The following is a 24566-nucleotide window of genomic DNA, read 5'->3' on the forward strand; positions in this document are numbered from 1 at the left end:
TCAGAGGAGATAGATAATCTGGGCCTCTTTCTCGCAGCACGTTCAGCCATCAGCATTTCCATATTTGACACCAAAGTTGCCACTACAGCGGCCAAATCAGGTCTCAGAGGGGCAACAGGAGAACTGGAGACCCCCACTAGAGCTGGGGGGGGGAATTTGCTATCCTGAGAATCCATTGCCCAATGTGAGAAAAAAAGAACAGTGCAAGATTTTGTACTGCCCCTTTAAGATCGCTGCGGAGTGCGCAGCCCACCGCTACAGCTACAGTGACAAAAGACCCCCAAACAGGAGAAGAAAAAACTGAGCTAGAAGCGACAATACAGAAGAATATTGAGAGCGATAACCTGCAGAGCTCCGCAGAGTGTTGCCACCGATGTCTGTTCCAGAGGAAGAGGAAGCGCTACTGAAAGTAGGCTGAACTTATAGGCTGCTTGACCCAGGGAAAGTTGCTGCCCCATAGGATTGCATGGAAGGCTCCGCCAAAATGGCCGCTGAACATGCGGTTGAAACGATCGTTCGTCTACCGCAAAATGGCAGCGGATGGCGCCAAAACAGCATGTAGAATAGCCCATAGAGAAGCCAACATGCCCGCCCATAGTTAAAATGGCGGACCGTGCGGTTTTCCCCCGCAGCGGTCGCCACAAACAAACAGTCTGCACCCCCAAGCACCAAAGTGAAACAGGAAAGGGGACCCCCAAAAACACACAGCGCCGCAGCGCATGTACAAGCGATCCCCACAGGGAGCGCATCAGGGAGTCACACAGGCACAGACATGGGGACACACAGCAACACAGACTGCCACCCCACACAGAGGCCCCACACAAAAGTACTTACCTGTACCAGATGGCGTGGGGAAGCCTCTCAGAACGGAAAACTGCTGTCCTCATCTGACAGGGAGTGCCGTGAGCCAGGGACATTGCACTGCAGCATCGCAGATGCATCCAGTGAGGTAGCCACCTCACGGCTGCATCCCTGCAGCGAGCAGGGATGGGTCGTTCATAATGCCAGGGCGAACCATAGATGAACGCTCAATGGCAGGCTGGGGGTCCATCTGACCCTCTGTGCCCTGGAGAACCAGGGCGGTCAGTCCGAATCCCAGCACCGCATGAATCCATCTTCTTCCGAAGAGTCGACTAAAACTAAAGCTGACAAAATAAACAGCTAATAAAGTAAGAAAAAAACTGACATTTTCAAAGAAAATCAAAGAAAAGATTAGATAGGCTGAGACTGTAGCCCCAGCACAGGGAAGCCTTACTACTCCTGACGCTAGGCAGATTAAAACTGAGTTGGGAGTGATCACTGCATGGGGGTATTCACCAGATGGGACAGCCCCCATGGGTGTGTATATGCAAATGCCATTTGTTTTTGACTAAGTCTATATGCCTAGCTACTCCTGCGGAGTGGAAGTCAATACCCAACAGTGATGACTTAGAGGAGGCGGCGAAACCCCCTTCTAGGCAGGGCTTCAGTTTTTGTAGCAAGCCATGAACCACAAACAAAGAGGGGTGAGATCCCGGTGTCCTGTGATGTACCCAAAGTAAAGGTTTTTACAGGTAAAGCAAAAATCCCATAATCATACATCCCTTGAGACATATTGATTATAATAAGGATGTCCCGAAGCCCTGAATATAGGGGGGAGGGCAACACAAAGTAGGAAACAAAGACCGGGCAAAAAAACCTGATGACGAACAGCTAAGATTTTTAAGTTTTGAGGTAAATCTTCCTAGTCACCTTCCTAGCCTTCAGCAAGGTAGGAATAACAGAATCAAATACTTCCATGTCTTTCATGGCATTAAAGCCACTAAAGGATGGAAGATCAGACCTTACAACAGATGCTATAAGCCATGATTAAGCACCAGTGTTAGCTGCTGCTGTCTTTTGTGTTCTCTGATGCTGTATGGATTTTAATACATCAATAAAAAATGTGTTGCAATTGGGAGTGCGGCCGTCCAAGAACTATTTATTTCTTCACCAGTTGCTCACAATGTTGGAGTACCAGGTTCTCCTGGGAAAGGCTGGAGTGTATAGGATCACCAGAATTCCTTCCACTCAAATCCTGCAAAGCAGACGAAGTAGAAGCCATGGTCTCACCAGAGCATCCACTGCAAAACATTTGAGGATCCCTGGTCCTGGAGAGGAACCAGAAATATGGACAGCAGACAGGACAGGGACATGAAGTTCCACCCAGGAAAGGATGAGGTCCACTTCCTCCTGCCCGACTTCTGGTGACTTCTTGATGACTTATGTACACTAGGGCTGAACGATAGTCGATATGATATCGACTATCGTTCAGTGGCTGTAGGCGATATTTATATCGCCGAGGTCACGATATTTGCATAGGCAGGGGGAGGGACTCGGAGGAGGACAGGAGGACTCGCAGACTTCCGTGTTAGGCAGGGACTCGGAGGAGAACTCACACATCCAATCCACTGCAGGCTGAAGCCCGCCCCACACGTTCAGTGAGTCTCACTCTCCGCCCTAGTTTTTTCAATGGCACATTCAGGCAACCAATCACGCCGTGTGCAGCTGCACAGCTAACCAATCACGCGTGCCTGCACACCTGATTGGTTCGCTGTGCCGCTACTCACGGCGTGATTGGCTCCCTGAATGTGCCATTGAGAAAACTAGGGCGGAGAGTGAGACTCACTGAACGTGTGGGGCGGGCTGCAGCCTGCACGAGTGAGTAATGTAATGTATGCGGCTGTGCTCCTTTCTAATCCACTGCTCCAGCCTCCTACCACCACTGCCAGTAGCAGTATATATGGGAATTACAATAAATAATCTATATTGACATGGTGTGTATACATACATGTATGTATGTATATGTAGAGGAAAATAAATTATTAATATATAAATCACCTCTGAATTATTAATAATTTATTTTCCTCTACATATACATACATACATCTACTTTTCCCTTTTTGTATACACTCCATGTCAATATAGATTATTTATTGTATTTCACATATATACTGGCAGCACCAATCCCTTCCTCTTCCTTTTTATAATCTATTATATAACCCCTTCCAGGGTTATATTCTGAAGTGGGCTGCAGCCAACCTCCTTTATATTTCTCCATATAAAGGACGGGTCCCACAATATCGCAATATATATCGTTGGAAAAAAAATATCGCAATATATTTTTTTTCCAATATCGTGCAGGCCTAATGTACACCACCACCATGGATTTGTCCTTCTGAACCCTTACAGGATGGACCTTCAGCTGCATCAATCAATGCAGCAGGGTTAGATAAAGGGTCTTGAGCAAGTCTTCATTATTTCTCAGAGCAAGACATTTGTTGGAAGGAGGATCACTCTCGAGTTGGGACTAAAGTCAACTTCTGCAAATTCAGGACACATCCAAACCTCCAGGCTCCAGGGCATTCCAGGAAGCATCTTGCCATTGATTGACTGCCTATTTTTGCAACTCATTTGTGAGTATTCTTGCCTGCTTTTGATCAATAAACTATTTATACAGTACTTCACTATGATCTCTATTTTAATGCGGCTGAGCCTGTTAAGGCACCATTATCCGTCATCTGAAGAGAGCACATTGTTTGGATGATATTGTCATCAGATACCCAGGACCCTGTACTCACCTCACAATAGACACATTCGACCCAACAGAGGGTTTTTATTTTTGGTGAGTAGGGGTGCAAGAGGGGAGTGAAGCACTTTGGCACTGATGAGCACTTTATTCACCACAAGGAAATTAAAGGAACCCCAACACAGTTTGAGCACCTTTGCTCTGGTTGTTGGACAATATATGGACGTTTTTATTGAATTATTGTAATATTGATGAAATTTGGAACACTTTTTGGATTTTTGCATATTTATCGTATATATTTTTGCACTTTGATTCTTATATGGATTGTATGCATTTGGCATTTTATTTTTAGAATTTTGGTTACTTTATATTTAGTATATACATCATATATTTATCTAGCAAGCACTGTTATTATTTATTTATTTAGTCCCACATCCCCTTTGGGTGAACAGCAGATGCTTTTTGTTTCTTCTTACACCATCCAAGCGCGGGTTTTCCAATACAACCTAATCATTCAAAAGCAGGACCAAAAAAAACTTTAAACAGAGCTTTAAATAAGTCCTCCAGCAGTTTCATCCACTGGTTTTGGTAGCTTCTTAATGAGATAGGAGAACCACCGGACCAACCAAAGGCATACTCCATTTTTTTGTGAAGTTACTCTTCATGAGGTATTGCTGAGCGAACCTCTCAGGCAGAACAAACACCTTGTCAGGGTGAGCTTGAATTATATGTGCAAAACATCCTTTGAAAAGGAGGATCTACATGAAAAGATTGAGAATGTAATGGCAGAAGCCATGATCCAAAACCTGTGATCTTTTCACGATTCAGCATGCAACCAAGATGGCCCAAGCTGAAAAAACAGGGACCAGGGAAAGCAGATGAGAATTCTTCCCTAGACACATAGGAACTAGAAATACCAGATAGGCGTAGGGAGTCAGAACTGTGACCGCATTGCACATGCAGGCACTCGGCCAAGCCAGTCTAGAATGAATGGGCAGAGGAAAACAAAACCCCAAAATTTTTTCCACCTCTTGCATTTGGTGTCCTGACATTCCTCGACTGCCACTAAGTTCCACTACTGCTATGTAGCGCTCAGGGCAGCGCAGGAGGTCATATAGTAAGAAGCACACCCAATTCAAAATACAATTTTTGGAGCCATAATTTTTTCCTTGTCCTGCACCAGGGTGGGATCATTAGTGAAGGATAATGGTACCAGCAGGCACTACCCCAGGGCAATCATGATTCCATGCCACAGATAACCTGGGGGGTTCAGTAATACCATGGCAAGGCAATACATCATTATGCAGGGTTCTATTCTGCAAAGTCCGTTGCTGACCCACAATATTACTGGCTGCCCTCGTATGTCCAGTGTGGGGGTCTAAGTACCATTCCTCGGAGCATAACAAAGCCATAGGAGATGGACCTGGAAAAAAAATTTGATTTTTTTTCCTACAGCTTACCTGTAAAATCCTTCATCACGGGACACAGAGCAGCCATAAAAATTACTATCTGGGTATTACGCCACCTATAGGTTAATGGACACTGGCAGCCAAAAAGACAGGAAGTCCCATAAAGGAAGTACCTCAGTTTTGTAGCAAGCAATAAACATCCCAGACAAGAGGGGAGGGACCTCTGTGTCCCATGATGTACTCCAAGAAAAAGATTTTACAGGTAAGCTGTAGGAAAAATCAAATTTTCTTTATCGTACATCACAGGACACAGAGCAGCCATAATGATTACTATCTGGGACGTCCCAAAGCAATGTAATTGAGGGGAGGGGGACTAAGCACGAAAAAAAAACGCCATCAAATCGAAAAGATCTACATAGCTGCCTGCAGCACACTGCAGCCAAATGCAGAATCCTCTTGGGTCCTAACATCCACCTGATAGTATTTAGTGAACATATGTACTGAAGGCAAAGTAGCAGTCCTGCAAATCTGAGTCATAGAAGATTGATGGCGAACTGCTCAAAAAGCACCTACTCTTCTGGTAGAGTGTGCCTTTACCAGAAAAGGTGGCACCTTCCCCTTTAAATCATACGCCTGGATAATGACCTGGCGAATCCACTGAGATATTATAGACCTAGATGCTGCCTGCCCTTTGCTGGGCCCTTCTGGCAGCACAAACAATCTGAGCGGACATCTTCAAATAGACCTTAAATGCATGTACTACATCGAGAGAATGTAACAACTTTTCCTCTGCTGTTTGAGGATTTGGAAAGAAGGAAGGCAGTATAATATCCTGATTCAAAATGAAAAGCGGACACCACCTTGGGCAAAAACCCTGGGTGTGGATGTAGAATCACCCTATCTTGATGCAAGATCAAGAATGGCTCCTTACAAGAAAGAGCTCTGATACTCTTCTAGCTGAAGTAACTGCAGCCAAAAAGACGAACTTTCTGGTCAAAAGAACCAGCGGAATATGCAGAATGGGCTCAGAAGGCTGTTTCTGTAGAACCGCCAGGACCAAATTTAAATCCCAAGGACAGAAAGGTGGCCTAACTGGCAGAAGCATACGTAGCACCCCTTGTATAAAGGCTCGGACCAAGGAATGCAAAGCAATCGGTCTTTGAAAAAAGACTGACAAGGCTGAAATTTGACCTTTATTAGTGCCTAAGGCTAGTTTCATATCTACCCCTACTTGCAAGAAGGCTAGATTTCTCCCGATTATATATTTAGGGGGATGACACTTACTGGCCTCACACCAAGAAATGTAATAAATGCCCCTAGAGACTGGTTTCCTAGTGTTTATCACGGTAGAGACTGCTTGACCAGATATACCTCGCTCCCTCAAAACTCAGGCTTTAATAGAAAAACTGTCAAATTTAGAGATTGTAAAGCAGGGTGGAATATCAGACCCTGAGAGAACAGGAACGGATGCAGTAGGAGATCCCATGGCCTTCCCACTGCCAACCTTAGAATTTGCACATACCAAGTCCTCCTGGGCCAAGCTGGAGCCACCAGGATTACTGGTTTCCCTTCTTCCTGAATCCTGCACGGAAGTCATGGCAGCAGCTGAACTGGGGTAAAGGCATAGATCAGGGAGAACTTCTTCCAGGGAGTCACCAAGGCATCCACTCCAACTGTGAGCGGATCCCTGGTCCTGGACACAAATTTCTGCAACTTGTTTTTGAACCTGGATGCCAACAGATCTACGTCTGGGACACCCCAGCGTTGACAAATTAATGAAAAGATCTCGGGATGCAAGGACAATTCCCCCTGGAAGCATCTGCTGGCGACTCAAAGTCTGCCTGCCAGTTCTCTATTCCTGAAATGAAAACCGCCGACAGGCATGGAACAATTTCTCCGCCCAGGATAGGATGTGACCCCCCTCCTTCTAGGCTGACTGACTCTTGGTGCCCCCCTGATGGTTGATATAGGCTATAGCCATGGCATTGTCGGATTGTACCCTGATGGGGCCACCCAAAGTCTGGGAGTCTATTACCTAATGCTCGACAAACTGCTCGGATTTCCAGGATATTGATTTGGAAGCTCCTTTCTAACCAGGACCATTTACCTTGGACAGTGGCTTCCTCCAGAACTGCTCCCCAGCCAGAGAGACTGGCATCTGTAGTCACTACCTTCCAGACTACTGGAAGAAAGGATTTTCTCCAAATTCCTGGCTACCAACCACCACCCTAGACTCTGACGTACCTTTGGTACTAGAGACATATACGACAATCTAGGACCTGGATCTTTTTGCTTCAGGCTGACAGAATGTTGTAAAGGTCTGGCATTTAATTGAGCATAAGGAATTGCTTCGAAGGAGGACATCATCTTCCCTAGAAACCTCATACAAAGACATACAGAAGGATACTTTTTCCCCTCTTAGGATGTGAACCAGATTCTTCAGAGTTATGACTTTTCTTGGTGGCAAAAACACCCTTGTCTGTACGGTGTCCAAAAGGAAACCCACTCTAGACTCTGAACAGGCTTCAAAGCTGACTTTGACAAATTCTGAATTCAACCCAGACGTTCTAAGGACTAAATAAAAAGAAACAACTGCGCTAATCCAGCAAAAATTGTGTGTAAGCAGCGACTTCAAGTGTGACTAGCACCCCAAAAACGAATAATAACAAATCGCGCTAAAAATGATCGAACAATATTAAAATTGTATCAAACATAAAATGAATAGTCCATAAAGTCCATAAGCCGGATGTTATAAAGATGACTTGTGGAATAACCGTATGAATGGGAGGCTTACCAGAAACCAATAGACACGTGCCAAATGAGGTCACAGACTCCAGAGATACAACAAGGACGGTAGACAGTGGATCTCGCAGTCCAAATAAATCCTCCTCAGTGTTGTGGTTATATATGGGATAAAAATGGAAATGCCATAGCGTAAAACCAAAAACAAATGTGGGGTAATACAAGAAAAGATAGCACTATATAAAAATGTAAAACACCAAAAGTGCCAAAAATAATGTTAAAGGGGTGAAAAAGTGTGAACCTCCACCATGAAATCTGATAGGTACTTCTTACCAAAACTGAAAATGTAAATATCAAACTGAATATGCTGTGAACAGATCCCTCCACCGATAGGAATGCAGCTTACCAGATAGCTCTATCCAAAACGCCCATAGGAAATGTGAGAATCACAAGCATGCTAAACTGTGTCACCGTAACTCCTAAATACCTTACCAGATGATGATAAAGGGTGGGCGAATAACAATGGCTGGCGTATACAGGAATAGAAGACCCATATGACCGCAAACAGTGGCTCAGGATACGGTGGATAATAAGAGTAACAAATAAAAAGCACTTTTACAGGTTACATCAGCCAGCTCTCCACTCTCTGCAGCGGCTGTGGTAGCGTGACGTCACGGGCTCGGCTCCTCCCCCTAGATGCGTAGCGCCCTCTGATTGGGCTTCCTCAGTCTTAGTTCTAAGGACTGAACTGCCCAGAACACATTCTGGCTTGGAGTAGAAGCCAAAAGGTCTATAAGTATTAGATCGTCCAGGTATCCTACCACAGCTATCCCTTGAGGCCTTAGAATAGCCAATTCTGGAGCTAGGGTTTTTGTGAACACTCGTGGAGCCGTGGCTAGCCACAGGGCAAGGCCACAAACTGACAATGACACATCTCTGGCTTGGGGACTACGAGAAAAGGTTTGCGTAAAAACCCCTGAATTTTTAGTCGTCCGGAACTTCTGTAATCACTGCTTGAGACATCAGATGGTCCAGAGCCAGAAAGAAGGATCTTCTTTTTAGAGGATCTGTAGGTATGTTTGACCTTACAAACCGAGGATTAGGAAACACCCAAAATTCTAGTTTGTATTCCTGCGAGGCAAACCCAGTTGTCCTGAATCAATTCAACCCAGGCCTCCAAGAACTGTAGCAGCCTTCCTCCCACCCGACTGAGTGGGGTGTTCCTTCACAAGGTAGATTTAGAGCTAGGCTTGGTAGGCCTCTGGACCCAGGGTTTCTTCCGCCCTTGACCTGAAGGCTTTGCTCTAGATCCAGACAGCTGAGGCCGTCAAAACTGCCTGGGATTTGAAGTACTGGGAATCTGAGTGTTCGACATCTTAAAAGAAGAAAGTTTACTTCTCTTAACTGGTAGACCCCCTTCTCCCCCAAAATCTTTTGGATATATTTGTCTAGATTGTCACCAAATAGGCGCTGTCCATGAAAGAGAAAGCCAGGTAGCAATATTTTTTATACGGTAATTCCGCAGACCAACTTTTTAGCCACAGGATTCTGCGCATATGAACTGGCAGAAGAGCAAATGGTGACATTTTCTGTATGGAGTCCTCAAGAGTGGAGTCCTCAAGAGCATCTCCTGCAAAACACAAAGCCCGAGGTAAATTTGCTAAATCTTCAGCAGACTCTCCCTGAGAATGAACACTCCTGGACACCCATTTATTACAGTCTTTCAAAGATTGACAAACTCCTATAGCTGCCACTGCCGGTTGTATTGCAAGACCCTGCAATAGCAAAGGAAGCTTTTAGTGCCGGTTCACACACTATTGCGATCACAGACATCGCATATGATTCGGAGCGCACTGATATCACATGCGATGGCTGAATTCGCACCGCAATTGCAGTGAACTCGCACAGGACCCTTTTTATGGTCCGCAGCAGAATCAGATCGCATGGTGGTTCACACCAGTGCGATCCGATTCATGTGCGAACTGTCAGATTGCACTGCCATATGCGATCTGATCTGGGGGTGTCGTTAATTTTGAATTACCGACACCCCCAGCCTATCACATATGGCAGTGTGAACTGCCTGTGCTGCAGATGCGATGCGGGAACACGCAGTGTATTCGCAGTGTTCCCGCATCGCAATAGTGTGAACCATCACTTAGTAAAGATTCCAATTTCTTATCAGCTGGATCTTTACAAACCTAGGCATTATCTACAGGACAGGTTAACTTTCTGTTTACAGAAGAAATAGCAGCATCCACTGTAGGCATAGTCCATTTTCTTGTGAATTTTTCCTCCATAGGATACAACAAAAAAAAAACCTTTTGGAAGGAATAAAAATCCTATCAGGATGATCCCAATCAGCATATACTAATTGCTCTAAAAGCGGATGTAAGGGAAAAGCCTGAGAATTTTGAGGAGGGCGTAACGAGCCTAATGAGGAAAAAGAGACTTCAGACATCTTTAAGGGAGGTAATTTAAATCCAGACCGGACCATTTTAGTGAGAGACTGAATTAACAATCTCTGGGATTGAGAGGCCAAGAATGGCTCCAAAGACCCTGAATCCCCAGAAGTGGAATTCTCTGCTTGGCCTTCTTCTAAGCCATTTATAGCTACTTCTTCCAAATCATCTGCCCCAGCATGAACTAAAACGGGGGGGGGGGGGGGGGGGGGTTCAGGTGAGGGAGATCCATCACGTTTCCTCCCTCCTTGTGACACTGAAGGAATCATGCCAGCAATTTTTCCCTCAAGGCCGGCTTAAGCTGATGCCAAATCGTCCTTAGTGACGTAGGCGGAGACAAAAGCACTAGATGTGCCTACAATGCTTGACAACCATAGTGGCTCAGATCGGCCATTTCGCCCCTGGCCTCTCTGGGGAGGTTAACACAGAGGATGCATGGCTAGGATCTTCCAATCCTGACTGCGGCACACTTGTGCCCAGTGGCGGCCGGTGTATATGGGTCGCAGGGTCGCAGGGTCGCCCCCCCCATCCATGTGTCCATGTCCCTAATCTGCATGCAGGGCGCCGGATGCATGGAGCTTAATGGGGATTTTTTTTTTTAACATCACCTGATTAGAGCCAGAGGCTCTAATAGGGCGATGCAAAGGGTGGAGCCGGGGCGCAGAGCAGTGTGTCCCGACTCCACCCATTTTGTGACAATAGCGAATGAAAATTTGCTATTGCCACACGATCCTCCTCCTGGCCATAAGGAAGCGCGTCCGATACGCGCTTCCTGATTGGCCGCAAGGCAAACCCCTTGCCATTGGCCGAGGAGGAGGCGGGACCGGAAGTACTCGTGGAGACGCGCCGGGGGACAGAGTGAGGAAAACCGCCGCCGGGACTGAAGAGGAAGCCGCCGCCAGGTAAGTGCATTGGTCTCGGGGGGAGCCCACACTGCATTGAGGGAGGCACGCTGTGGCGCTCTGCAATGATTGGGGACAATGCTGTGGCGCTCTGCAATGATTTGGGACAATGCTGTGGCGCTCTGCAATGATTGGGGACAATGCTGTGGCGCTCTGCATTGATTGGGGACAATGCTGTGGCGCTCTGCATTGATTGGGGACAATGCTGTGGCGCTCTGCATTGATTGGGGACAATGCTGTGGCGCTCTGCATTGATTGGGGACAATGCTGTGGCGCTCTGCATTGATTGGGGACAATGCTGTGGCGCTCTGCATTGATTGGGGGGCAATGCTGTGGCGCTCTGCATTGATTGGGGGGCAATGCTGTTGCGCTCTGCATTGATTGGGGGCACGCTGGTCAATCATTTATCTGTTTGCGCCCCCCCCAAAAAATTTTGAGCACCAGCCGCCACTGCTTGTGCCCCTTCCTGCTGTGCCCCCCCCCCCTACTCCTTTTCCGGGAAGATATTGCTCCAGACAAGAAAACTTGAGGTACTTACATCAGTATACTCAAAGCTTGTGTCAAGCTGTAACAGTTTATTACACAAACAACACAGTTATCCCAAAGTAACAGAACCTGTCAGAGCCTGTAAACATCCACCCACAGTGACTCACGCACACAACTGCAGTTTCTTTGTGTCCCATCCAGCTTCTGACAGAAGCTCACACCGCTGGGAACACTCCTCAAATACCGCCTGCCATCTCCGCCCCTACTGTGCATGTGCGGCGTGCTATGTCCACATGCCTCATGCATGCCCGTTCCCGGCTCCACGCGCATGTAAATGGGTTTACCTTGCGCATGCGATCTCCTGCCAAAGGGATGGCCACCAAAGGTGCTCCCTGAACCTAGAGTCACAGAGGGTAATCGGATGAACAAAGTCCCACTGCCCGCCAAGCATCGGGGGGGGTTTAGAGCAGAAAAATGTAAGGCATCCAAGGTACTCATGCCACAGCTGAATACACATACTGCCTCTAATGGAGACATAGAACATGGCACCCGGTATCTGTTAAATTAGAAGGTAACAGTGCATCACAATTAAAGTGAACTTACCCTCCCCACCGCAGGATTCTGCCTATAACTAGAATCCAATCTTCACCCATCACGGCGGGTTCTGTCACTTGTCGACCTTCAAGGACCAGGTCCCCCTAATTTTTGGGGCCACTCCCTTGGAGCTGTAGGTCATCCTGACGAAACGCCTTTGAAGTTAGTCTTACCAAGGGTCCGGATCCCAAGGTCCATCGCCCAAGAGGGTCAGATTACAGCAGTGGTTCTCAACTCCGGGCCTCGGGACCCACTAACAGGCCAGGTTTGCAAGATAACTGAAATACATCACAGGTGATATGTTTTGCTACTGTCATGGTCTTACCTTCTTGCTGTTCTCCTTCGTTTGACATGTGCTGGCGGCCATCTTGGTTTCTGGGTTTCTTGTAGCCTCCCACCCTGCGGCTCCTCCTTCCCACTGGGAGGAGCTGGATGCCTAGCTCATATATATATAGGAGGTCTGTGGCTTCAGTTCCCTGCTTGGTCCTCCTGTGTTCACATGCTACTAAGACTGCTGCTACTTCTGGTTCCTGTTCCTGGCTTCGTCTGACTACCCTGTTGGTTCCTGATCCTGGCTTCGTCTGACTACCCTGTTGGTTCCTGATCCTGGCTTCGTCTGACTACCCTGCTGGTTCCTGACCCCTGGCTTCGCAAAGACTCTGCATCGGTTTCGCCATCCGTTTGGACTTTTGCTTTATAGCTTGTTTTTCAATAAAGCTGTCTTATTTTCACTTATCTGTTGTTGTACGTCTGGTTCATGGTTCCGTGACATTAGGACCAAGCCATGAATTCTGACGGTACAGGGCCATCCTCGCTACCCACGCTGGTTGCCAGACTTGATCAGCAGGATCACCTGTTGGGTCGGTTCGCCGTGGCGTTGCAAACCCTGCTTGAACGCACGGTACCACAGGCCACGAATTCTGACGGTACAGGGCCATCCTCACTACCCACGCTGGTTGCCAGACTTGATCAGCAGGATCACCTGTTGGGTCAGTTCGCCGTGGCGTTGCAAACCCTGCTTGAACGCACGGTTCATTTCGCTCCCGTTGCCGATGGGTCGGTTGTCGCTCCTGGGTCCGCTCCTACTGCCGCTCCGGTTGTTGCGCCAGAGTCTACCCCGACACCTGTTGTTGCGCCCGTTTCGGGGTATGTCCGGTTCTGCCCGCCTTCCACAGCGCTTTGGGGGAGAGCCAACTCAGTGCCGAGGTTTCCTTAACCAGGTGGGCATTTATTTCGAGTTGCTGCCACATGCCTTTCCTACTGAGAGATCAAAGGTGGGCTTCTTAATCTCGCTGCTCTCGGACAAGGCCTTGGCCTGGGCCAGCCCTTTATGGGAGAACAACAATCCGGTGGTTGCCGAGTTTTCCGGTTTTGTTGCTTCTCTTCGGAAGGTATTCGATGTGCCGGCTCGTGCTGCCTCTGCTGCGAAGCTCCTTATGTCCATCAGACAGGGTTCACGATCCGTAGCTGAATACGCCATTGAGTTTCGTACCCTGGCAGCAGAGGTGGGCTGGAATAATGAGGCTCTGGTCGCTGCTTTCTCTCATGGTCTCTCGGATGCCTTGAAGGATGAGGTTGCAGCTAAGGACCTACCAGTGGAGCTCGAGTCTCTTATTTCTTTCCTGATTTTGATTGACACCAGACTCAGGGAGAGACCTTCCTTTAAGGAGAGTCTGCGGAGGCCTCCTAACAGATTGGCGCCTACCTTTGTTGTCCCACCCGTGCCTCCCTCTCCTCCCACGCCTCCTGGGGATGACTTGTCTGGGGGTGAACCCATGCAGCTGGGGTTTGCTCGCCTGTCCGAGGGGGAGAGGGTACTCCGGAGACGCGAGGGCCGATGCATGTACTGTGGGATCGGTGGGCATTTTCGGTTGGCATGTCCGAACCGTCCAGGGAAACGCTCGCACCTGAGATCCTGTCGGGGGCAGATCTTGGGTGGAGTCTCCTCGTCCCCGGTTTCCCGTGTTGACAAACCACTGATCACTGTTGTCCTTTCCTGGGTCGGGGGCTCGGTGACGACCCAGGCGTTGGTGGACTCTGGTGCTGGTGGTTTGTTCATTGATAGTGTGTTCGCTGCCGCCAATTCCATTCCTCTGCAGGCTCGAGGTTCTCCTCTGGCTCTTGAGGCGATAGACGGCAGACCCCTTCTGCCGCCACACGTGACTCATGAGACCCTTCCAGTGGGGTTAGCCATTGGTGCCGTCCACAGAGAGTCGGTCTGCTTCCAGGTTATTTCGTCTCCACACTACTCGGTGGTCTTGGGGTACCCCTGGCTCCAGAAGCATAATCCGATTTTCGATTGGAGATCGGCCGAGATCCTCTCGTGGTCACCGCAGTGTGGGACTAGTTGCATCCATGGGCCTGTCAAGTTGCTGTGTACTTCCTCGGACTCTCTGTTGCCCCCTGAATACGAGGAGTACCGGGATGTATTCGATAAGGTGCGCGCGGTTGCCCTACCTCCGCACCGCCCATACGATTGTGCCATCGAGTTACAATCTGGTGCCGTTCCTCCTCGTGGCAAAGTCTATCCACTGTCGGTAGCGGAGAATGAGGCCATGGAGGAGTACGTGAGGGAGGCGCTTTCACGTGGACACATTCGCAAATCCTCGTCCCCGGCAGGGGCTGGATTTTTCTTTGTGAAAAAGAAGGGCGGTGAGTTGAGGCCTTGCATCGATTACAGGGGTCTCAATCGCATCACGATCAAGAACGCTTACCCGATACCCTTGATTTCCGAGCTGTTCGATCGCCTTAAAGGGGCCACGGTCTTTACCAAACTCGACCTGAGGGCGGCATATAACCTCGTAAGGATCAAGGCGGGCGATGAGTGGAAGACCGCGTTTAACACCAGGACCGGTCATTATGAATCCTTGGTTATGCCCTTTGGGCTGTGCAATGCGCCCGCAGTCTTTCAGGAATTCATCAACGATGTTTTCCGTGACCTGTTGCAGCAGTGTGTGGTGGTCTACCTGGATGACATCTTGGTATATTCTGAGTCCATGGAGACCCACATTCTGGATGTCAAACGAGTGTTGCAACGGTTACGAGAGAACAAGCTGTTCGGTAAGCTTGAGAAATGCGAATTTCACCGATCCCAGGTAACCTTCTTAGGTTACATCATTTCCGCTGAGGGGTTCTCCATGGATCCTGAGAAGGTTTCGGCTGTCTTACAGTGGCCCCAGCCCAGTGGTCTTCGCTCCCTGCAGCGCTTTTTGGGCTTCGCCAATTATTATCGGAAGTTCATCAGGGACTTTTCCATGCTAGCCAAGCCTCTCACGGATCTGACCAGGAGGGGCAGTAATTCCCAGGTCTGGCCGCCCGAGGCCATCCGAGCTTTTGAGGCTCTAAAGTCCGCCTTTGTGTCGGCTCCGATTCTGTCGCATCCCAACCCTGGGTTGCCCTTTGTCCTCGAGGTGGACGCGTCTGAGACGGGAGTAGGCGCCCTTCTGTCTCAGCGTAGAACACCAGAGGGTCCTCTGCTTCCTTGTGGGTTTTACTCCCGGAAACTGTCTTCCGCGGAGTGCAACTACCAGATTGGTGACAGGGAATTATTGGCCATCGTGCAGGCTCTTAAAGAATGGAGGCACTTGCTCGAGGGTTCGGTGGTTCCGGTCCTCATCCTGACGGACCACAAGAATCTGACCTACCTCTCTGAGGCCAAGAGATTGACACCACGTCAGGCCAGATGGGCTCTGTTCTTGTCACGTTTTAATTACGTGGTCTCCTACCTACCCGGTTCCAAGAACATCAGGGCTGATGCCTTATCACGGCAGTACTCCGACCTGTCCAGGGAGGAGTCGATTCCGACTTCGGTCATACCTCCGAATCAGATCCTGGCCGCCATTCGCACCAGCCTGACCTCTCCCCTGGGTGAGCAGATTTTGGCGGCTCAATCTGGTGCTCCCTCTGGGAGACCCAACGGCAGATGTTTTGTGCCTGAGGAGTTGCGCACTCGGTTGTTGCGAACCTACCATAACTCCAAGACCGCGGGGCATCCTGGAAAGAATCAGCTGTCCTGGGCTGTTTCACGTCTGTTCTGGTGGCCTTCCCTACGTTCCGACATCGCCGCATATGTAGCGGCATGCTCCGTTTGTGCCCAGAGTAAGTCCCCTCTGCACCTTCCGTTGGGCCTTCTGCAACCCTTAGCCACCGGGGAGCGCCCATGGTCACACCTGGGGATGGATTTCATTGTGGACCTCCCTGCATCCCGAGGCCATACGGTCATTCTCATGATTGTGGATCGGTTTTCCAAAATGTGTCACTGTGTTCCTCTCAAGAAGTTACCCTCTGCACAGGAGTTGGCCACGATTTTTGCCAGGGAGGTCTTCCGGTTGCACGGTTTGCCCAAGGAGATTGTGTCGGATCGGGGGAGTCAGTTTGTGTCCAGGTTCTGGCGCGCCTTTTGCTCCCAGTTGGGGATTCATCTCTCCTTCTCCTCGGCCTACCACCCTCAGTCCAATGGGGCCGCAGAACGATCCAATCAGGCCTTGGAGCAATTCCTTCGTTGCTATGTCTCCGATCACCAAGACAATTGGGTTGACCTCCTGCCTTGGGCTGAGTTTGCCAGGAACACGGCGGTGAACTCTTCCTCTGGGACGTCTCCCTTCATGGCCAACTATGGGTTCCAACCTGCCGTGTTACCGGAGGTATTCTCTCCCCAGGATATTCCGGCTGTGGAGGATCACCTTTCCGTCCTACGTGCTTCTTGGGTACAGATCCAGAAGTCCCTTGAGGTCTCTGCGCAGCGCCAGAGACTCCAGGCTGATCGCAGACGAGCGCCTGCTCCTTCCTACCAGGCCGGAGACCGTGTATGGTTGTCCACCCGCAACCTCAACCTTCGAGTGCCCACTCCCAAGCTGGCGCCTCGCTTTGTTGGTCCCTTCCGAGTGCTTCGCAGGGTAAACCCGGTAGCCTATGCCCTTGCGCTTCCTCCTGGCATGCGGATCTCCAACGTGTTTCATGTCTCCCTGTTGAAGCCTCTGGTGTGTAATCGTTTCACTTCCTCGGTTCCTCTGCCTCGTCCGGTCCGAGTGGGCAATCGTGAGGAGTATGAGGTGAGCAATATCCTGGACTCACGCCTGGTCCGCGGTCGGGTGCAGTTTTTGGTTCATTGGCGTGGTTATGGTCCAGAGGAGCGTTCCTGGGTTCCCTCCGCAGATGTCCATGCTCCTGCCTTGCTCCGAGCCTTCCACGCACGCTTCCCTCAGAAACCGTTCTTTACTCCGCGGAGGAGGGGCCCTTGAGGGGGAGGTACTGTCATGGTCTTACCTTCTTGCTGTTCTCCTTCGTTTGACATGTGCTGGCGGCCATCTTGGTTTCTGGGTTTCTTGTAGCCTCCCACCCTGCGGCTCCTCCTTCCCACTGGGAGGAGCTGGATGCCTAGCTCATATATATAGGAGGTCTGTGGCTTCAGTTCCCTGCTTGGTCCTCCTGTGTTCACATGCTACTAAGACTGCTGCTACTTCTGGTTCCTGTTCCTGGCTTCGTCTGACTACCCTGTTGGTTCCTGTTCCTGGCTTCGTCTGACTACCCTGTTGGTTCCTGATCCTGGCTTCGTCTGACTACCCTGTTGGTTCCTGATCCTGGCTTCGTCTGACTACCCTGTTGGTTCCTGATCCTGGCTTCGTCTGACTACCCTGCTGGTTCCTGACCCCTGGCTTCGCAAAGACTCTGCATCGGTTTCGCCATCCGTTTGGACTTTTGCTTTATAGCTTGTTTTTCAATAAAGCTGTCTTATTTTCACTTATCTGTTGTTGTACGTCTGGTTCATGGTTCCGTGACAGCTACTCAGTGATTTCAGTATTCTAGTCTGCATCTCCCCAAGGTGATACTTAAAATCTGGCCTGTTAGTGGGTCCTGAGGACCGGAGTTGAGAACTACTGCATTACAGGCAATACCTCACTTCCCTTTAACGAGGCTCAGGTATCATCCTTTTAGTCTTCCACTTTCGGATGGATCGGATTGCCAATCCCCTTGGATCCGGAGATCTTAACCAAGATTGTAGCATAATCATTTTTCTTCTTCTTCAAAAATATGGAGAGCTTCTCCAACCATGACCATCACCTTTAAGACACTGGTGAAAAAACTGAGGTACTTCCTGTATGGAAGGTGGGGGTTATATAGAGGGGGACTTCCTGTCTTTTTGGTTGCCAGTGTCCATTCACCTATAGATGGCGCATAACCCAGATAGTAATTATTATGGCTGCTCTGTGTCCTGTCCTGTGATGTATGATAAAGAAAGCCAGTCTGCACAGACATGACCATCACCTAACAGACTGGCAAAAAAACTGAAACCATCTCATGTATGATTTTAAGACAAGCAACATTCTTTTCTTTATGTATCACACAGACACAGTTAGTATTAAACGGAGCAATTAAAGTTGACCTTGGAGTAAAAAGAAAGGTAAACTTAAAGTGGTTGTAAACATGAAATATGAACAAAGCACATCCCTCTATAGTGAGTAGGAGGGAGTTCCAGCACACAACCTGTGATAGACAGTCTCAGCTCCGTCCCTGTGTGTAGTGTGAAGGGGGCGTATCTCTTCTCCCCAATTATCTCTCAGAGCTCTCCTCACTAAGGTCTGCAGTGTGTAATTTTTAGCTCTCCAACCCTTTATCTGACAGCTCAGACAAGCTTTATAAATGCAGCACTTTGAATGGATGTGGAAAAGGAACAGTATTAGTAGGAGGAATTGTTTAATCTCTGTGCATCACCTGAGGCCAGTCCCTTCATTTGATATTTTAAAGTTGTAAACCCTTACAAATAGCCGAGTCCCCTCCCTAATATTAAAGCGGAGTTCCACCTAAAAAAAAAAAAAAAAAAAAATACATAAAAATACCCCCGGGACAGTCAGGGCTAGTGCATTCCACAATGGATAGCCTCTGAACTGTCCCGGGTTGCACTTACCTGCAAGAAGAAATACTTACCTTGAAAATGTCTTGTCCAGCGCTGCCATCTCAGGTGTGGGCAGCTTGAAGCCAGCATGATCCTCTTCTGTGTCCTCTTCCGCCTTCTTCGGTCACACGATGCACTGCACCAGCCCCGCCGTCACTTCCGGGGCTGCAGCGTCATCCCAGCACAGCTTCTGGGCATGCCCAGAAGCTGTTTAGCAAGGTATGACGGCGCCTGCACCGGAACTGACGTCGGGGCCGGTGCAGGCGCATTGATTCCTGGGAGCGATGACGTTCAGCTCTAAGGAATCATTGCAAGCCAGGAAGTGACGATGGCCCGTGGCCGCAGAGGGAGGAAGAGGAAGTAAGGTAAGTATATTATCTTCTAAACAAGGTAAGTAAAAAAAAAAAAAAATTATCCATTTGTTTTTCAGGTGACCCCGGGCATGAAGATGGACTGAAGTCACATTTTAGGGTGGAACTCCACGTTAAGTAGCAGCATAAAATAAAAAAAGTAAGGAAAAAAGTTAATAAATATTTTTACCTTACACCAACTTCTGTGCTGCAGTGTGACATCTCTATGTCAAGAACAATATAAAGGTGACAGAAAGGAGTGACATTACGGATGGGATGAGCATGGATTTAGAATCTGTGTGGGTTGAACTCCATAGGGAAGGAGAAAAAGGGGAAAGTAATTGTGGGGGTTTGCTATAGGCCACCTAACCAAGGGGAGGAGGTAGAGCTGGAATTTTTAGCACTAATGGGTAAAGTGGCAAAATTGGGATCAGTCATCGTATTGGGGGACTTCAATTACCCCGACATTGACTGGGAAGAGGGGACTGCACACTCACAGAAGGCCCGCCTATTCACGGAAACCTTACTGGATAATTACATGTCACAGTTGGTGGATTCCCCCACCAGAGAAAACGCAGTCCTGGATCTATTGCTCACTAATGACCCAGACATAATCTCGGAGGTAGGAGTCCGGGACAACCTGGGCTCTAGCGATCACAGGATGATCACATTTAGTGTAAATAACAACATAACAAGACAAGTGGGGAACATAAGAACCCTAAACTTCAGAAGGGCAAACTTTCCAAAATTGTACTCAATGATGGAAAGGGTAAACTGGGACCAAACCCTGGGATCCCTGACCACAGAGGAAAAATGGGAATGCTTTAGGAACATATTAGGCAAAGGCATCTTGCAGTGCATTCCTATGGGAAATAAATTTAGAAGAGACAAAGCCAAACCTGGCTGGCTAAACTGTAGCGTCATAAAACTTATTAGGGGGAAAAAATTGGCCTTCAAGAAGTATAAATCAGAGGGCACAGTATCGGCTTTCGAGCAATACAAGGAGGCAAATAAGAAAAGTAAACAAGAAATCAAGATGGCTAAAATCAACTTTGAGAGACAAATAGCGGAGGATAGTAAAAAAAACCCAAAGAAATTCTTTAAATATATCAACAGCAAAAAAACTAAGGCAGAGCATATTGCACACATAATTAACAATGATGGGAGGATGGTTACAGAGGACACTGAAAAAGCAACCGTGCTAAATGCTTTTTTCTCGTCAGTCTTTACACAGGAAAAGGAGGGGTACACTGACCATGACTGTATGGTTAGTAGTAATAAACAGGACTTGCCACCATGGCTAACAGAGGGGGAAATCAGGGAAAGGCTGGATAAACTTAACACAAACAAATCACCAGGACCGGATGGCATACATCCGAGAGTACTCAAGGAACTCAGTAAAGTTATATCGAGACCACTGTTCCTGATCTTTGCTGACAGTATTAGGACAGGAGATGTACCAGGGGATTGGAAGAAAGCTAACGTGATTCCAATATTCAAAAAGGGCCAGAGGCATATCCCGGGAAATTATAGGCCTGTCAGTTTGACATCAGTAGTATGTAAACTTCTGGAGGGGATGATAAGGGACTATATTGTAGAGTTTGCTAAGGACAACAACATCATCAGCAGTAATCAGCACGGGTTTACAAATGGGCGTTCTTGTCAAACCAATCTCCTTACATTCTACGAGGAGGTGAGCTGTGAGCTAGATAGGGGGAGACCAGTGGATGTGGTGTACTTGGATTTCGCTAAGGCGTTTGATACAGTTCCCCACAAGCGCTTAATTTATAAAATAAGGTCTGCAGGTATCGATAGCAGGGTTTGCTCTTGGATACGGAACTGGCTAAAAAGGCGGGTCCAAAGGGTAGTAATAAACAGCGCATACTCAGACTGGTCTGAGGTGGTAAGCGGGGTCCCCCAAGGCTCAGTCCTGGGACCAACCTTGTTCAATTTATTCATAAACAACATTGAGGTCGGGATCAGTAGTTCGATATCAGTTTTTGCAGATGACACAAAATTGGCCAGGGCAATAACTTCACAACATGAAGCAGATATCCTGCAGAATGACCTGGACAAAATAACAGAGTGGGCAACGACATGGCAAATGAGGTTTAACGTGGAGAAGTGTAAGGTTTTGCACTTGGGGACTAAAAACATAAAATCACAATACACATTAGGAGGGGAGCCCTTGGGGGAATCAAAAATGGAGAAGGATCTGGGAGTATTGGTTGATGATAGATTAGGAAACAGCATGCAATGTCAAGCGGCAGCTTCCAAAGCCAACAGAATATTAGCATGCATAAAGAAAGGGATGCATTCCAGAGATAAGACTATAATCCTTCCACTTTATAAAACTCTGGTCCGACCGCATCTGGAGTATTCCGTCCAGTTCTGGTCGCCAGTCCTCAGGAGGGATGTGTTGGAGCTGGAGAGAGTCCAGAGAAGGGCAACTAAACTAATTAGGGGATTGGAGGACCTTGACTATGAAGAGCGTCTACAATCGCTCGATTTATTCTCCCTGGAGAAGAGACGTCTGAGGGGGGACATGATAGCAATTTATAAATATCTTAATGGGGATCCCAGCTTAGAAAAAAAGCTGTTCATTCGAAGGGATTGCATGAGGACTCGAGGGCATACAATGCGATTAGAGGAGAAGCGTTTTAACCTCAGGCAACGCGGGGGGTTCTTTACTGTTAGGGCAACAAGATTGTGGAATTCTCTACCACAAGAGGTGGTTTCGGCGGGTAGTATGGTGGCTTTCAAAAGACTCTTAGACTTACATCTCAAGGATCAGAACATTCAGGGGTATGGGAGATGATTACAGCCACACATGCCTACACAGGTTGAACTGGATGGACTATTGTCTTTGTTCAACCTCACCTACTATGTAACTATGTAACCCATCCGGTGAGATCCCAGCACAGCTCAGAAGCACCTTCTCGCTAGATCTGGGAAGTAAGGAAGCCAGGGGTAGGGTGAGAATATTAACGGACTTCTTCCCTACAGTTTTCTTTTCTTGTATGCTACTTTTTTTTTTAATACTGGTGGGGGCCATGATATAGTCAGACCTTAAATTTTTACTGCAAGGTCAGCATGAAAGACAATACAGAACGTACGTTGTTTTTTGCTGCCACTTTGCTCCTGATCCCCCGAAGGTTTCTTCTTCCGCTTTGTTGCCTGTAAACACAAGATAATTAGTATGATAAAGGTGACATTATCCCATTAGAAACTCTAGAATTTATTGTGTGAATAGTTCAAGCGAAACTTCACCGAAGAGAAGTTCAGCTTTTCTACCTCCCCCCTCTTTAACTTTTGGCACTTTATTTTTTTTTGGTAGGGGCTTGTACCTGGTTTTGACAGATACCAGTTCTCACGTCTGTTCGGATCGCCATTACTATCCGAGCGGGAGTTCGCTCCCTGTTCTCCCCCCAATCACAGGTACCAGAAAGCTGTGGGTCCATTCACAAAGCACAGCATGGTTGTGGAAGTATTCTGCCCAGCAGCTCCACTGGTCAGCACACTGGATCCTCTGCAGCACAGCTCAACCCCTGGTCCCTAGGCCGACTGCCTGGACCACCTTCCTCACTTCAGCAGGAGGAGAGACAGCCGTCCACCTCATCCTGGGACTTTGCTCCCGCCAAAAGACACCCTTTCACATGCCCCCTCAGGATTTATTTCCAATCCCAGGATGCATTGCAGCAATGCCCACCCACTGGGACAGTCATAAACCCTGGTGTGCTATTGGCTAGGTTTCCTCCACTGTCCAACACGATCCCTCATTGGATACAGTGGGGAGACTGCCCAGACTTAACAGGTCCCACCTGGAAGCACGTGACAGGCTAACAACAGATCAGACCCTCCTGATAAGCAGAACAGGGCCACACATATGCTTTGCCTAGCACCTACCTAGGAGGGTGCTACACGATAAAACACAGGTCACCACACGATGAGTGAACAGGGTCTAAAGCATGGGTGTCCAACCTTTTGGCTTCTCTGGGCCACACTGAGTGTAGAGAAATTTTCTCGGGCCGCATATAAAATATATACTACAGTTAAGGTATATAAGTAATAAAACGCCGCCGCGCCCTTCCCTTTCATATCACTCCACCTGTGACTGAGCTGGAACTATACAAGAAGCAGCGGCTCTGTCACTGACTGCAGACATCCTAAGTCTCCCGCGGCAGACGGGAGATCGCACAGCACTTGCAACCTAGTGCGTGCCTATCCAATGCAGCCTACACAGTGCCCATCCAATGCAGCCTCACAAGTGCATGCACATCCAATGCAGCCTGATCAATGCCCATCCAATGCAGCCTGATTAGTGCCCATCCAATGCAGCCTCACAAGTGCATGCACATCCAATGCAGCCTGATCAGTGCCCATCCAATGCAGCCTCACCAGTGCATGCCCATCCAATGCAGCCTGATTAGTGCCCATCCAATGCAGCCTCACCAGTGCATGCCCATCCAATGCAGCCTCACCATTGCGTGCCCATCCACTGCAGTCTGCAATGAAGAGAGGAGAGCCGCTGGATTACACAGAGCGGGGATCTCCCGCTTACCCGGTGACCGCGCTGTCATACAAAGTCCTGCCTCCTGGACCGGCTCCTATGATAGACGTCACCAATGTGCTGTCTATCATTGACAGAGGCTCCGAGGCAGCCTCTGCCTACAGTTGGAAGCAGCTGTGGCCGTGCCCCCAACTCGACTTCCTTCCTCCCCAGCAAAAAAATAATAATTGTCAGGGGGCAGTGGGCCGCATTGCCTGTGGTTCTGGGCCGCATGTGGCCCTCGGGCCGCAGGTTGGACATGCCTGGTCTAAAGAGAAGGTCTTGAGGTGATGAAGTGTTTTAAGTTGTTATAACTGATCAGAATAAGACTTACCTTTTTATCACTCCCCACATTAAAAGTCACCCCTCGATCGACTTTCTTTCGTGGCATTGCTGTCCCTCATCGGGCTGGAGCCTAAGAAAAATAAACACCTATATTATAAATAACTATATATATATATATATATATATATATATATATATATATATATATATATATATAGTTGGTATAAATGAACATACAGTAGCCAATATTGAAAAAAAACGAAAAAGTGCACCCACATTTTTTTTTTGTTTTATTTTTTACTTTCCCCCTTCATACGGAAATGTTCCTTCGGACTGGACCATAAAGAAAAA

General features: G+C 48.2%; 1 protein-coding gene across 1 annotated transcript in view; it reads right to left on the reverse strand.

Moving 5' to 3' along the window:
• Positions 1-24364, reverse strand: part of CENPQ (centromere protein Q) — a 46141-nt gene extending 21777 nt beyond the window's left edge. Inside the window, exons 1-2 of the mRNA XM_082266804.1 lie at positions 24265-24364; positions 22498-22558 (exon numbers count right to left, since the gene is read on the reverse strand). Of these exons, the coding sequence (XP_082122930.1) occupies positions 22498-22558; positions 24265-24321 (118 nt within the window). The 5' untranslated portion in view covers positions 24322-24364. The remainder of the gene's footprint in view (positions 1-22497; positions 22559-24264) is intronic.
• Between the last annotated feature and the right edge of the window lie 202 nt (positions 24365-24566).

This window comes from Pelophylax lessonae (assembly GCF_965119305.1).
Source record: "Pelophylax lessonae genome assembly, chromosome: 9".
Lineage (NCBI taxonomy): Eukaryota > Metazoa > Chordata > Amphibia > Anura > Ranidae > Pelophylax > Pelophylax lessonae.